This window comes from Lynx rufus, unplaced genomic scaffold (assembly GCF_022079265.1).
Source record: "Lynx rufus isolate CCGP_SWC_20201006 ecotype Redwood Valley unplaced genomic scaffold, mLynRuf1.p SCAF_4, whole genome shotgun sequence".
NCBI classification, from domain to species: Eukaryota; Metazoa; Chordata; class Mammalia; order Carnivora; family Felidae; genus Lynx; species Lynx rufus.
In genome coordinates this window covers 169458775-169474367 of record NW_025814856.1, presented here as the reverse complement: position 1 = coordinate 169474367, position 15593 = coordinate 169458775, and the positions used below count along the sequence as shown (strand labels likewise).

Genomic DNA, 15593 nt, shown 5'->3' with positions numbered 1-15593 from the left:
ACGGCCGCACTGCAGGTGCCCAAGCTGCTGTCCTAGGACCCGCCCACCATGTCCCCAAGGCCTTGGGCGCACAGGCCTGGCTTGTCCCCAGGCACCTCATCCAACAGGCTTTCCTGGCTGTTCAGTTGCATATTTTTCATGAGACAGTGGATGGATTTTTGTCTTGCTCTAAAGCAGAATTTTGAACATACACGAAGATAATGACCCAGGCCCAACCTTGTCCCATCCACACCCCCATTTACTCCCATCTCTCATGCTGCTTTCAAATAGATCCCACTTATATTCTCTGGGAAACATTTTGTTAAATAGCTTTAAAATACAAGGATCCTTCCTTCTAACATACCATACCACCTTAGTAGCATCAGATATCGAGCCCGTGTTAAGCTCTGTTGTTACTTCCATGTCAGAACTTTGTTTGTTGGTGTTTTGACTCAGATCCCAATAAGGTTCGCACCTTACACTGGCTGTGTGGTCTCCAATGCCTCTGATTCTGTAGGCTCACTTTCATCTTGCTGTTGAGGTTAGAGTGCTGTGTTGGATTTCGATGTCTATTTATTGGCTGGAATTCCAGAACTGGAGGACATTTCAGACTTGTCTAACCTCCAACTGGTGTGGTGGGCAAAGTGAGAAAATACCATGAAAGTGAGCATATGGTGGGCATTAAAAGCAATTTTCGTGCCTCTTTGACCCAATGGCTTCTCAGTTGGCTTGGCCATGTCTAGCCAGTCGGAAGATGCCAGAAGAGATGATGCTATGCCAGGAAGGGGCTCTTTAATGGTCTCAGACCGTGGTGAGGCCCCTTCCCACATCTGATGCTTTCAGTTTTGGCAAAGGGTGAGATTGGGTGGGGGGGGGGGTGGGCGGCAGGGAGGAAAAGGAAATATTGGAAAAGCCCAGCCCACTCTGATCAAGCCTGGAAGCTGGGCCTTTAGCACTCTGTGCTCCACGCTTGTCCTTAGAGTCTGACTCCCACAGGTTGGCTCTGCGGATCAGCCTATGTGCTCGAAATGCAAGAGGGTCACCATAAATCCCTGTCTCCACAACTATGTCTACTCCTGCACCTACACCCACATGTCTACACAGCATCTGCACCATCTGCCTGTATCTCTGTCTGTATCCATCTACATCAATGTTTATGGGTCTGCATCTATATCATTGATCTGTGCTAATGTCTGTATGATCTGCATCTATCTACACCCGCATCCAAAAATGTACATTGTCTAATCACGTAATTGCCCTTCTGTGCCCACATCCACATCTACGCCTACACATACACCTATGTCTGCATCTGATCTACACTTAAACCTCCAGATCCGTGTCATGTTTCAGCTGTATCACCTCTCTCTCTCCGTGTCCATACTTCTGCGTCATCACCTATCCTGTAGTCACATCTGTACATCTCCACCATCTATGTTTGTACAGCCTGGTTTGGTATCAGATTTCTAGAATTGTTGGGGAAGCTTTGCTTTTCCTCTTCAGTGATGTTTCCATAGTAGAACCCCCCAGGGACCTTCAGAGCCTCACCACAGCAATTGATTTTTGAAAAGCGTCATCTGCTCTATAAGTTAACTTCGACTTAAATCTAAGTTAAGCAGCTTAAATATCACTCCTACATGAGAGGGAGTAAGAATGAGGGAGAAAATATGAAAAGAGATTTGCTACACTGTCAAAATAGAAGTAAACTGCAAATGGAAATGAAGCCAGAAGGAAAAGGAAGAGTAGAAAACAGTAGTACCCTAATGTAGCTCGGTTGTGGAGTATTAACTTACTTGGGATGATGACTTAAAAAAAATAATGTCTTACTAGAAGAGCTGGCTACGGGTGACTGAATTCTGGCACACTCTCCCAGGTTTTGGTCATGTAGGCATCCCTTTCAAGCTTTAGGTCAACCTGTATGGCTGTTACTTGCAGCTCTGTAGAGGGCAGGTGGGTGGGAAGGAAATCGTGTTCCAAAGAGAATAGCTTATGCAGAGGGCCTGCATCAGGATGGGTGTGGACATTGGAGGAGCTGAAATAAGGCTGGGGGAAGGTGGGGACAGTAAATGTGGGAGAGGCTGGTGTCCTCAGGGCACGAATAAGGATTTGGGTCCTTGCCCCCGACAGACGTAGGACACCACTGGGGAACACTAAGCAGGCAAGTGTTGTGGTCGGGGTCCCACTCTCCCAGACCCCTCTGCTGCTGAGTGGAGAAGAGGCGATGGGAGGTCGGCACAGTGGGTGGAGGGACCCTGGCTGGCAGTTGTGCCAGCCACTGGGCCATTCCCTCAACTCCGTTCCCTTTCCTTGCTCTCTCTGCACTGTGAGGCTGACTTGCAAAATGTCATCTGTGCTATGAACTGGCCTGGACAGTTCGCTACGATCCCCACTGTTCTACCAGTGGGGCTCTGGCAAGTTTCCAGCGGGCTGCACTGCTCTTCCCGCTGTACCCACTTTGTTGAATTCTTATCATGAATGGGTGCTGAATTCTGTCATGTGCTTTTCTTGCCTCTGTTGAGATAATCATGACTTTTTATCCTTCATCTTGTTAATGTGGCGTACCATGTTGATTGATTTGCAGATGTAGACCCATCCTTGTGTCCTTGGAATAAGTCCTACTTGGTCATGGTGTGTGATCCTTTTGATTTATTGTTGAATTTGTTTTGCTAAAATCTATGCTAAACATAAATTTTGCATGTATGTTTCATCAGGAATATTGTCCTATAACTTTCTTTTCTTGTGGGCTTTTCTTGTCTGGCATTGACATCAGGATAATGCTGGCCTTGTAAAATGAGCTTGGAAGTGTTCCCTCCTCTTCTGTTTTTTGGAAGAGTTTGAGAAAGATTGGTATTGATTCTTCTTTGTGTGTTTGGTACCGTTCGCCTATGGGGCCATCTGGTTTGGGGAGGTTGTTGTTTACTGATTCAATCTCCTTACTTGTTATTGGTGTCTTCAGATTTTTTTATTTCTTCGTGATTCAAGTGTGGTCAGTTGAGTGTTTGGAATTCATCATTTCTTCTTGGTAGTATGACCAGTTGTAATGTCTCCCCTTTCATTTCTGATTTTATTTATTTGAGTTTTTTTTTTCTTGGTAAGTCTAGCTAAGGTTTGTCTAGTTTATTTATCTTTTAAAAAAATCAGCTCTTAGTTTCATTTATCTTGTCTATTGTCTTTTCAGTCTCTATTTCGTATACTTCTGCTCTGATCTTTATCACTTCCTTCCTACTGATAACTTTGGCCTTCATTGATGCTTCTTTTTCTAGTTCCTTGAGTTGTAAAGTTAGATTATTTGCAATCTTTCTTTTTTCTTGATGACGGTATTTGTCACTGTAAACTTTGCTCTTAGAACTGTGGTTGCTGTATCCCACACATTTTGGTATCACATTTCCATTTCAGTTGTCTCAAGGTATTTTTTATTTCATCTTTGACCCATTGGCTGTTCAGGAGCATATCACTGAATCTCCATATACTTGTGAATTTTCCAGCTTTCTTCTTTTTTTTTTTTTAAAGTTTTATTTGTTTAAATAATCTTTACATCCAATACGGGCTTGAACTCATGACCCTGAGATCAAGAGTTGTATCCTCGACTGACTGAGTCAGCCAGGTGCCCCATCCAGTTTTATTCTTATAATTGATTTCTTGTTCCATACCATTGTGATTGTAAAAGATGCTTGATATGATTTCAGTCTTACTAAATTTATTAAGACTTGTGTGTGGCCTGTCATATATTTGTCCTGGAGATTGTTCCACATGTGCTCAAGAAGAATGTGTCTTCTGCTGCTGTTGGGTGGAATGCTCTTTATGTATCTGTTAGGTCCTTGTGGTCCCTGCTGTTATTACTTTGCTATTTTTCCCTTCAGGTATGTTAATATTTGCTTTACATATTTAGGGGCTCCTGTGTTGGATACATGAATACTGACAAATGTCATATCCTCTTGATGATTTGACCCCTTTATTATTAAATAATACTCTTTTTTGTGTTTTGTTACAATTTCTGGCTTAAAGTCTGTTTTGTCTAACGTAAGCTTATCCACCCTTGCTTTCCTCTGGTTTCCCTTTTCATGGAGTATCTTTCTTTATGCCTTTACTTTAAATCTGTCAGTGCCCATAAAGTGGAAGTGAGTCTCTTGTAGGCCACATATAGTTGGGTATTGTTTTTTTTTCTTTTTTTCCTATCCATTCAGCCACACTATGTCTTTTGATCGGAGATTTTAATCCATTTACATTTAAAGTAATTACTGATAAGTATGGACTTCATATTGCCATTTAGTAAATTGTTTTCTAATTGTTTGTGGATTCCTTTGTTCCTTTCTCTTTCTTCCTTTATGATTTGATGATTTTCTGTAGTGGTATGCTTTGGTTTCTTTCTCTTTCTCTTTTGTGTGTGTATTATAGGCTTTTTGCTTTGTGGTTACTGTTAGGCTTACATAAAATATCTTACACTTATAACAGTCTATTTCAAGCTGATAACAACTTTGAATGCATACAAAGCTCTACATTTTTGTACTACCTTCCTCATTTTATTTTTTTGATGTCAATATTCTTTTTATAAAACTAACTCTAAGACATTGTGTACTTAGATTTGTATTAAGCTGTTGGCAATTTTTTCCCCAAGAATTTAGAGAATCATACTTATGGTGAGAGGTACAGTCTCATCTTGATGTTAAAATCAACAAGTCATTTGAATACAGCAGTTTTTTACCAGTTGATTTTTTTTTTTTTTTTTTTACCAGTGAAGAGTTGGTGGTTGTCAACAACTTTACCAGTAAGAGTAGTTCAGGATTATTGGCACCTCCTGATGAATCTGCACATGGTTTAGAAGGCTGTGGGCTCAGCAGTCAGAACAATTCAGTTTGGTTGCACAAATTACCATGAGCTCATTCACTCATTCTTCAAACAACATTGGGCTTTATTTTTCTGCACGGAAGAAAGGCGATACTGAATCAGAGTTGGGGTTTTTGAGTCGTGGCAGCTCCTCTCTCATTTCCCCTCATCAGAAATGTCTTTTCTCTGCAGTGGGGAGAATTCCTATGCGTTAGCCAAAGTCTAACTAGCTTATAAGATTATTTAAATAGAACAAACATCAGTGTTAAGATAGCTAGAATAATTGGGGAATCCCATGAAAACCTCATTTTACCCATTGGTTTCAAATATCATCTCATCAAAAAAGTTCCTATCAAAATCGACCGATACCATGTTGCAATCCATCAATCATCTGTTTCCCGACCTTTGGTACATTTTCAAGTTAATGGGAAAATGTCCGAAATCAGGAAGTAAAGCAGCAGAGCTGCAAACAGTCACTCTTGAGCATAGAGTCCTAGACGTCTGGTTAGCGGGGCCACCTGGGCCCAGAAGGAAGATACAGTAACACTGTCACCAGGATAAGACATAGAGAAATTAGGGGTACAGCCGCTCTTCACAGGTAAGGATGCAGGCGTTACCTGGACGTCCCCCACAGTCTGCCACACTCACTGACGAGTAACACGTAGGTTTGGGGATTTACTGGTGACACGACCCTGGGCATGAGCTTAACTTTTCTAGTCCCAGTTTTTACTCCTTTATTTTTATCTTTATTTATTTATTTATTTTTATTTTGAGAGAGAAAGAGACAGTGTGAGCTGGGAAGGGGACAGAGAGAGAGGAGAGAGAGAGAAAATCCTAAGCAGGCTCTGTGCTGTCAGTGCAGAGCCAGGACTCAGGACTCCAACACACGAACCAGAGATCATGACCTGAGCGAAAACCAAGAATTGGATGCCTAACTTCTGAGCCACCCAGGCTCTCCTCCACTCCTTTAAAATGAGGCTCGCAACAGTACCTTCCTCCCGGGTCTGATGTGAGCACTAAGTAAGACTGCTGTGTGGAGTCCCAGCACTGTGGCGAGCATAAGGAACGCCTTCAAGGGCTTCCGCTCCTCCTAACATTTCCGACCTGTAAGTTATTTTCGCTGTTTTTTTTCAGGGTGGCTCTCCACAATTCCCGTCCCATCGAACACATTCAGGGTTTCTATCTTTTCACCTGTCCCTTCATTCCCTTGGTGATTTCAGGGCACGGCAGAAGTCCACAGTGCTACGTGTGGCATCGTGAGGCCATCATGGAAAATGGGGATACTCTCATTTCTCTTACAGGCTTCCCAACATGTGAACGGACAGAATGCTGCAGATTTCCCCTATTTTACCTATTTAGTAGGTCCTCAGGAGCATCTGCCTTCAAAATGACTCCACAGTAGTATTAACATGCCACTGTGCTTCCGAATAGAAAAGCGGTAGAGGAGATACTAGTTAGCTTTTGAAAACCCTCTCTGCCACTCGAGGTCAAGGCAGGCGGTGAGGACCCGAGCTGCGGGCAAGGCTCGTGCCTCTCGCTCGCAACGGCATCGGGTGTCCAGGTAATCAGGGTGACGGCTGTCACAGACACACAGATGAAATTGCATGTGCCATATCCGTCCATTGATTTTTGAGATTGACTCCAACTGCTTTCTGAGGAAGTTCAGACCATGAGATGACAGGTGATGGCCACGTATTTTAAAAACAAACTGGAAATAACTGCATGCTCATTTTGAGCACAATCGGAACCACCTTATTGGTCTCACTATTGACTGGACCCTCTATTGTCATAGGCCCCTGGTGAGGTGGGAGGGGCTGTGGCGCTCATCACGCAGTCTGTGTAAGTGGAGGTCTCACTCATGGAGGCAGGCGGGTTCAGAAACATATCCTGGACTGGCGAATTTCATCATTATCTTCGAGGCTGGTTTCAATAATCTCGTTATGGAGAAAAGTGTTGATTTTCCGCATTGAGGGGTGAAGAATGTAGGGTCAGGAGATGGTCATGAGGCTAAAGTGAGTCTGGGACTCACAGTAGAGCCTCTGGGCTCCCCATCGTATCATGTCACCCTTTGCTCTAAAGAGACCGGAGCACAGAGTTCATGGGATCTGGTAGCACACTTGGTTGGGAAGTCGGTTTATGTTCAACACGGGGCAGTGGGCCTCGGAGGTACAAAAGAGGAGAAGATGCAGTTTGTGCCTCACGGAGTCTGCAGTCTGTGGAGGGGGATCGGATTAAAACGTGAAGTAATTAAGAGACCTTCCATAATAAGTGGTGAGCTGGGTGCCTCTGAATGAAAGCAGAGCGGGTTTTAGGGAAAGAGGGGCCTCGTGGGCCCATCGGTTAGAATAGGAAGGGCCTTGTTCGTGGCCAGGATCGGGGGAGGAAGCATGGCGTGGCTTGTGGGTGTGGGGCTGCGAGGCACTGAGGGAGAGGTGGCTGGGCCGACTGGGGCTGAGGGTCATGGGAGGAAGGGGAGTCACCGGGCAGGCAGGTGGCCCAGGTCGTGTCGATCCAGGAGCGTGTGTCATCACCACAACCCTCACTGGTTTTAGGGCCAGCACTCCTCCTGGTGAGTAAGTCAGCATGTGTGTATGTATAGGCCTACTCCATTGTCTTGTGCACAGGCCCCCATGCAGGTCCCTCTCGATGTACCTACAGGTGTGTGCACACCTGGGGAGTCCATTGTGTGTATGTGCAGCCCGGGGGAGTCCTTACTGTCTCATCAGACACCTCCTCTTCCTGAGGAGCCCAGTGTGTGTGTGTGAGTGTGTGTGTGTGTGTGTGCGCGCGCGCACACACATGCACACGCAGGTGTGTGTGCATGTGCAAGTGTATGTAGGTGTGTATGCAGGTATGTGTGCAGGTGTGTATGTGCAAGTGTGTAGGTGTGCGCACACGCAGGTGTGTGTGCAAGTGTGTCACACAGGTGTGGGTGGGTCCGTGAGCAGGTGTGTGTGCATGAAGGTGTGTACGTGCAAGTGTGTAGGTGTGTGTAGGTGTGTATGCAGGTGTGTGTGTGCAGGCAGGTGCATGCAGGTATGTGTTTACAGGTATGTATGCGCAGGTGTGTGCATGCAGGCGTGTATGTAGAGGTGTGCGCAGGTTTGTACACGCAGGTGTATGTGCGCATAGGTGTGTGTGCAAGTGTGTAGGTGTGCGCACGTGCAGGTGTGTGCATGCGCAAGTGTATGTAGGTGTGTATGCAGATGTGTGCGTAGGCGTGTATGTGCAAGTGTGTAGGTGTGCGCACACGCAGGTGTGTGTGCAAGTGTGTCATGTAGGTGTAGGTGGGTGCGTGAGCAGGTGTGTGTGCATGAAGGTGTGTATGTGCAAGTATGTAGGTGTGTGTAGGTGTGTATGCAGGTGTATGTGTGCAGACATGTACATGCAGGTATGTGTTTACAGGTATGTATGCACAGGTGTGTGCATGCAGGTGTGTGTGTAGGCATGTATGTAGAGGTGTGCGCAGGTTTGTACATGCAGGTGTGTGTGCGCATAGGTGTGTGTGTGCAAGTGTGTGTAGGTGTGTGTGCATGCAGGTGTGTGTGTGCAGGGGTGCGCATTCAGTAGTGTGTGTGTGCAAGTGTGTATGTGTAGGTGTGTGAACACGTGTGTGTGTGTATGTGCAGGTGTGTGCGTGCAGCCCAGGGGAGTCCTTACTGTCTCATCAGACACCTCTTCCTGAGGAGTCCTGTGTGTGTGTGTGTGTGTGTGTGTGTGTGTGTGTTTGGGTGTGCATGCACGCGCACGTGCAGGTGTGTAAGTACAGGTGTGTATGTGCAGGTATGTGTGCAAGTGTGTATGCACAGGTGTGTGTGTGTGCAGGTGTGTGCACGCACAGGTATGTTGTATACAGGTGTGTGAGCAGGTGTGTGTAGGTGTGTATGTGCATAGGTGTGTTTGTGTGCAGGTGTATGTGCACAGGTGTGTGTGTGTGCATGTGTGTGTGTGCAGACATGTACACGCAGGTATGTGTTTACAGGTGTGTATGTGCAGGTGTGTGCATGCAGGTGTGTGTGCAGGCGTGTATGTAGAGGTGTGTTCAGGTTTGTACACACAAGTGTGTGTGCGCACAGGCTTGTGTGCGAGTGTGTAGGTGTGTGTGCATGCAGGTGTGTGAGTGCAGGAGTGCGCATTCAGTGGTCTGTGTGTGCAAGTGTGTATGTGTAGGTGTGTGAACACGTGTGTGTGTGTGTGTGTGTGTGTGTGTGTGTGTGTGTGCAGGTGTGTATGTGCAGCCCAGGGGAGTCCTTACTGTCTCATCAGACACCTCTTCCTGAGGAGTCCTGTGTGTGTGTGTTTGTGTGTGCACGCACGAGCACGTGCAGGTGTGTATGTACAGATATGTATGTGCAGGTATGTGTGCAAGTGTGTATGCACAGGTGTGTGTGTGCAGGTGTGTGTGTGCAGGTGTGTGTAGGTGTGTGTGCAGGTGTGCGTGCAGGTGTGTATGTGTGCATAGGTGTGTTTTTGTGCAGGTATGCGTGCTCAGGTGTGTGTGTGCATGCAGCCTGGGGGAATTCTTACTGTCTCATCAGACGCCTCCTCTCCCTGAGGAGTCCTCTGTGTGTGTGTGTGTGTATGTGCATGAGTGTGTGCACATGCAGGTGCGTGCGTGCAGGTGTGTGCATGCAAGGGTGTGTGTGTAGGGATGTGCATGTAGGCATGTGTGTGCAGGTGTGTGTGTGCAGCCCAGGGGAGTCCTTACTGTCTCACCAGACACCTCTTCCTGAGGAGTCCTGTGTGTGTGTGTGTGTGTGTGTGCACGTGCGTGTTCAGGTGTGTATGCACAGACGTGTATGTGCAGGTATGTGTGCAAGTGTGTATGCACAGGTATGTGTGCAGGTGTGCACGTGCAGGTGTGTTGTGTGCAGATGTGTGTAGGTGTGTATGCAGGTGTGTGTGCAGGTGTGTATGTGTGCATAAGTGTGTTTGTGTGCAGGTGTGCATGCGCAGGTGTGTGTGTGTGCAGGTGTGTGCATGCAGCCTGGGGGAATTCTTACTGTCTCATCAGACACTTCCTCTCCCTGAGGAGTCCTCTGTGTGCGTGTGTGTGTGTATGAGCGTGAGTGTGTGCACATGCAGGGGTGTGCATGCAGGCGTGTATGTGCAGGTGCGTGCATGCAGGTGTGTGTGTGCAGCCCAGGGGAGTCCTTACTGTCTCATCAGATGCCTCTCTCTGAGGAGTCGTGTGTGTGTGTGTGTGTGTGTGTGCGCATGTGCTGGTCTGTGCATACAGGTGTGTGCATGCAGGTGCGTGCGTGCAGGTGTGTGTGTGCAGCCCAGGGGAGTCCTTACTGTCTCATCAGGTTTCTCCTCTCCCGGGCCACGTGGAGCTACTTCCCTTGCCCATCGTCACCACGGGGCCAGGACTCCAGCTTGGATTCTCTTCTCAGAGCACAGGGCCGGGTGGGGGATAGGCCATCAGGGAAACCGGCTTTCGTGGCCCCGCGGTAGCCGGGAGGCTCCCGCACACCCACCGCTGACAGCATCCTCAGCGGTGTGCAGGCACGTTCGCGGGCAAAGCATGTTCTGAGAGTCACAAGGACAAAGATGGTCCTGACCGTGCGGCCTGGGCTGCCAGCCCCACGTGGGGGACCAAGGAGCAGGACAGTGAGCTGGGTGGGGCCCCGGGGGCACCGTCATCGCATGCAGCATCAGCCTGAGCTTTGTTTTCCTACCTCAGTACCGAGTGACGTCATCTCACGGCCGGTTTCCAACTGTCGTTCGACTCAGCCTTGTGCCTGCCGCTGCCCCTTGAAATGAAGCACCTCATTGGCCGTTTATGTGTGTTCCTGTCATCCGTTCAGACTCTCCGGGATCCAAGGGTGCGGGGCCGAGGCCCTGTGGTTCTGACCGTTCCTCCAAGCACGCCTGTGTTCCACTTGCTGGACGCACAGGGAGCCAGATGCGGGAAGGGATCTCGCTGTGCGGAGAAGGGATCTCGTCTGTGGAAACCTCAATGCCTTCACCTCTGTCCTGAGGATCTGTGGGGGGCCTTCAGGGGTAGGGGTGAGAAGTGAGGGGAGTAGAGCGTGGCCAGCCAGCAGCAGCCAGAGTGCGCACGTGTCCCCGGGGTCAGCACCCAAGTGCGTTTCCAGGGTCTCAGCCCAGTGCCCTGGGGCATGTTCTGGCAGCCAAGGCTTCTGCAGGTGTTTCCGAGCCGGGAGCGCCTGTGCATAAGGGGAAGCCCCTTCTAGCTGTTTCTTTCAGGAGTGTTCCGATTGCCTGTCCCCAGGTGGACCCTGTTCTCTCCTCTCTCTGCGAGAAAAGCAACCCAGCAGCTCTTGGCTTCCTCTCTGGGGATGTCGTGTCTGCTGGATTACATTTGCACGTTCTGTTCCACCTTCTGGAATTCCAGTGTTACGACTCCGGGTTTTTTCACAAGTAGGAGACTTCTTATGGTCCCGCTGTTGACTCTGATGCCTTTGTGGGTGACCCGTGCAGGCAGTTACCGCCTATGCATGTGGATGACACCGAGCGTGGCCTCATTCATCTCTGTTGTGTGACGCTGAGAGGAACAGCACCCCAAATGGAACAGCTGAGGCCGTGTTGTCTGAGGCGGTCACCAGAGCAGCGTTTGTCGGGACTTGTCTCGACACTGCCTTTCGGACACTGGCTCCCCGGTGCCCTTTGCAGGCTGGGGGGTGTTGGAGGATCCGGCAGAGCCTGGGCACAGGCAGTGGAGCGGGCAGGAAAGGAAGATGGGAGGTCCTCCTGTTTCAAGGACAGTCGATTGTCTGTTTTGTAAAATGACACAGAAAACCACCCTGAGAAGCCACTGACCAAGAACAGGTCACGGCTCTCCCTGGAGAGTCGGGTGAAGACAGGTGTGCTCGTGTGGGTCCAGGGAGGAGCTCAGATAAGTTCCCACACGGAGCCGCCCCAGAAGTGTGTCCGTGAGGCTGGGATTAGGCTGTTAGTAATCTGGGGCCTCAGGCTGGAAAGTGGTGCGAGTTTTAAGGGGCTTGATTCACACAGTAGCTTCTGCCTGCTGGGTGGGCCTCCTTTACCGACGTACATGTTAACGGTGTTAAATGCAGGCTTTCTGACACTTTCCTGTGTATTCACTCGTTTGTGCCATTAATACGTCCGTCACACCTGCTGTGTCCGCATGCGGGTGTCCTGGTGCAGGGACCGAGTCCCCCCTCAATGAGACCCTGGGACCCACAGAGGAGCCTGCATCTCAGTCCGGCTCTTGGTGCCGGAGAGGCGAGAGGAGCTAGGGTGTGAAGGCCTTGCCTGGCCGCACTCATTGGCCCGCCCTGAGAGGTCAGCGGGAGCCACCCTGGGAGCCGCCAGGCTGGCAGCGGGGGCGGCGGGGGCAGGCCATGGGCTCAGTGGTCAGGAGGGCTTGTGGGGGCCAGCCCCAGGAGGCAGAGCACGAGTGGTCGGTGACGCGAGACCTGGTCCTGGGCGGAGCCTGGCCTGGAGACGTGGCTTCCGTGCTCAGGGTGGCCTCATCAAGGCTGGTCTGTCCCTTTTGTGGATACTCGTTGGCTGCGCGCCCTGTGCTGGGTCCGGGAGGGCCGGGTCGGGGAGGAGCGGCCTGGCCCCGGGAGGAGCGGCTGGGGAGGAGCGGCTGGCTGGGGGCCCTGAGGAGCAGAGGCAGTGGAGCTGTGCCTCCGGGCCCCGCTCACGTTGCTGGCGCACACGGCACGGGACAGGGCTTTGTGCGGCTGAGGTCCTTTCTCCAGAGCCTGACCTCTAATGAACACGCCTTCCTGGCATCGCTGCCCCCTGTTCTTGTGACCAGGAGCCCTTTCTCGAGTCTGCACACACCCCCGTGGCCTTTCCCCAGGGTGGTGTAAAGTCCCAGCAGACTGTCGAGATGCAGACCCTCCCGGGGCTCTGGGCTCCAGCCCGCAGCTCCGGGTGGACAGGCAGGGAGTGATGATGAAGACACAGGTTCCAGGTGGACTCCTTCCCCAGTTGGCATCCTACCTCTGGTGGGCCTGTGACATGGGGTCTGACGTCCGGGGGGATTTCTAAGTGGGGTGGGGTCACGAGGTGGAAGGGTGCACACACCGATTGGAAAATGTACCCTTATTTTAAAGCACAGCGCAAACAGCCCCTGTGCGCTCGGGGACTTGGAGGACTTGTCTGTCCTTCACAGAAGGGCCCCCGGCCCTGGGGACCGCTCGCCCGCTCGAGAAGCAGGATGGAGGGACAGAACAGCACCCTGGGAGTTCACAGGAGGTCCAGAATGACCGGGTGAGGTGTGGGGAGCAGGCCTGGCCTTGGTAAAGAGGCAGCCACCGGCAGAAACCGGCATCTACAAGAAGTCCAGCTCCTGTCGCCTCCCAGAGAAGGTGGTGGGGGGCGGTTGGGTGCCAGCCTCCCCCTGGGGAATGGGCGGTCAGCCTCAGGGGCGGCCGCGCTTGCGTGGGAAACCCCAGGGTACTTGCAGGGCAAGCCACACCTTCCCAACCCAGGCTGGCTTCTTTGTCTCCACCTGAGACCTCGGGGGGTCCTCGGCCCCTCTGCCGGCTCCTCCTGTCCCCAGGGATTCTGTCCCCAGGGAATCCCGCTTTAGCTACCGTCCCCACCTGCTCACCAGCCCTGGACATATCTCCTCTCGTGCGGCTCTGGGCTGCGGTGAGCGCTCACCTCCCCAGCGCAGATGCTCCGTTCGGGCTGTGTTGTGAGGTGCCCACGGTGGAATCCCCCACTTTTCCTTCCAGTGGCTTCTCCGTCTTGCGTGATCCCGGGTCACCTGCTGGTGTCGACAACCCCTCCCCCCCACTACCGTCACGTATCCCGAGCCTGCAGGCCCCACCTGCACCCTGCACCCCATCAGCCCTTGGAGCCACAGGAACCCTGGATGCTTCCAGAATCACCTCTGTGTGTGTCCTCTCCCTACAAGGACACCGGGGACGTTGGATTAGGAAGCACCCTGCTGAGCTCATCTTCGCATGGTGGTCGGCGGTGACCTCTGTCCACGCAAGGTCACATTCTGCATCTCTGGCTGTAGGCATGTGTGGAGTTGGGGTGACACCGTTTGATGCCCGGTTTGTCTCGGGGCCCGTGTGCCGCCCGCACGCAGCCCCGGGAGGGCAGGGCTCCGTCTGCCTCTGGCTGCCCCGGCCGGTCTTCCCGCACGTTTGCCAAGGGGGCCAGCAGTCAGCCGGCTTGAAACCCCTGCTGCATGGCGGTTTTTCCAGGACAGCGTGACGGAATATTCCACGAAATGCCGCTAAGAGGGTTTCATAGGCAAGGCACGAGTACGGCACCGTGTGCTGGGATTCAGGGCGTGTAACGGGAACTCTGAGCTCCACGGTGACCGTGGAGCCGGCCGTCCTGCAGGCCCGGGGCACGCTGTCTTGGAGCACGCGTGCCCCTTTCAGGGGTCCCTGTGGGGCGCCCATCGGTCTCACTTTACCTTCGAGTGTAGCCCACTCGCATATCTGCCACTGGCACATCACTCATTGTAGAGACGAGTCCGTTTAAAAAACGTGTGCTTCCTTTGTCCTGAAATTTGATCTTCAGCATCTGCCCCCCTCCGTGTCCTGTCTCTCCTCTCCTTCTCGTCCGCCCTCCCCTCCCAGCCTCCCTATTACATTTTTTATTGAAGGCTGAGATGAGCCGTCACTGCATCATGGGCCCATTACGCGTCTAACAATTCCATTTGCACTGTATTGTTTGTCTCGTCGCTGGGAAATTCGGGTGATTCATCATGCCTGAAGACGCACCTGATCCCGGCTGCCCTGAGAGCCTGGCCACTGTGTGACGGGAATACCGCAGGCGCCACGGCGGGGGCACGGGGGGACGTGCAGCTTCTCAAGTGTTGATGAGTTCCATTTTGTAACGCTGCCCCCCGCTCTCCTCAACAGCCCCCTGAGCCCAGAAAAGGGGAAGGAGCTGATGGAGGGCGTGGCGCAACTCCTGGAGGTGCCGATGAGTGTCTTCGCAGACATCGTGTGAGTGTCGGGTGCGGGGCCCTGGGGTTTTATTCTCTGCTCACATCAGGTTCCGTTTCATAAATTGGTTTGCAAGGGAAAGAACTGTGTGCCTGGGGTTCTTGTTAATTATATCAGAGAGAAACAGTTCAGGAAAGAAATGGAAAGGAAATTCCAGGTGGGTTTGGTAAGTTATTTAAGCGCAGAAGGAACTGGAGTGTAATTGTAAAAATTATAATCTCCTGGAAAGGCAAGGCCCCCTGGGGCCGTGGTTCTCAGCCCTGCTGCACCTAGAATTGCCTGGGAGGCTCTAGAACGTTCTGGGGCCTGTGCCACACCCCACTGCAGATGAGTCAAAGCCCAGGGGATGGCACGTGTCCGTGAAAAGTCAGCACTTATTGAGTGCCTACAGACCTGCCGGGTACTCGCTGCACCAAGGGGAAGAGCTGGGCCACCCCAGCACCGCCAGCCTGTCTGGTCATCAGTGGCCCAGCTGGGGCCTGGGGTGCTGACACGTGGCAAGTCCACAGTGTGGGGCAGGACTGCACAGAGCCGGGTACCTGGAAGTGTAACAAATGGAGTAAGTGAGAGCAGGCGTGGACAGACCAGCATGTCCCAGCTGGGGGGGGTCTGGACTGGAGGTCAGTTCAGAAGGCAGCGTCGGGACGCAGCCGCGCGTGTGCCGTGAGCCACTCGGCCCAGAGATAAAGGGCTCAGCCGAGACATCTGTTGAAGCGAAAAGCTGGCCCTGGGCCTTCGGTCCTGGAAATACGGTTCCTCTGACCGTCTGCGAGTCTCCTACTCTGTGGGGCTTTCCAAGATCTATACCTGCTGCTGGTATTCGTTCCAAAGTTCGTCACCCTTCGTTGTGAGTAGGGAGGAGCCAGAAGTCGG

The 15593-nt window shown here is 51.5% G+C and overlaps 1 protein-coding gene across 5 annotated transcripts in view; it reads left to right on the top strand.

Moving 5' to 3' along the window:
* Positions 1-15593, top strand: part of PTPRN2 (protein tyrosine phosphatase receptor type N2) — a 766821-nt gene that overhangs the window by 301303 nt on the left and 449925 nt on the right. For 4 of the 5 annotated variants that reach the window (XM_047094886.1, XM_047094889.1, XM_047094890.1 and 1 more), the window contains one exon: positions 14634-14720. The exons of the other annotated variant lie outside the window; for it this stretch is intronic. In XM_047094886.1, the coding sequence (XP_046950842.1) occupies positions 14634-14720 (87 nt within the window). The remainder of the gene's footprint in view (positions 1-14633; positions 14721-15593) is intronic. 5 annotated transcript variants of the gene reach the window in all.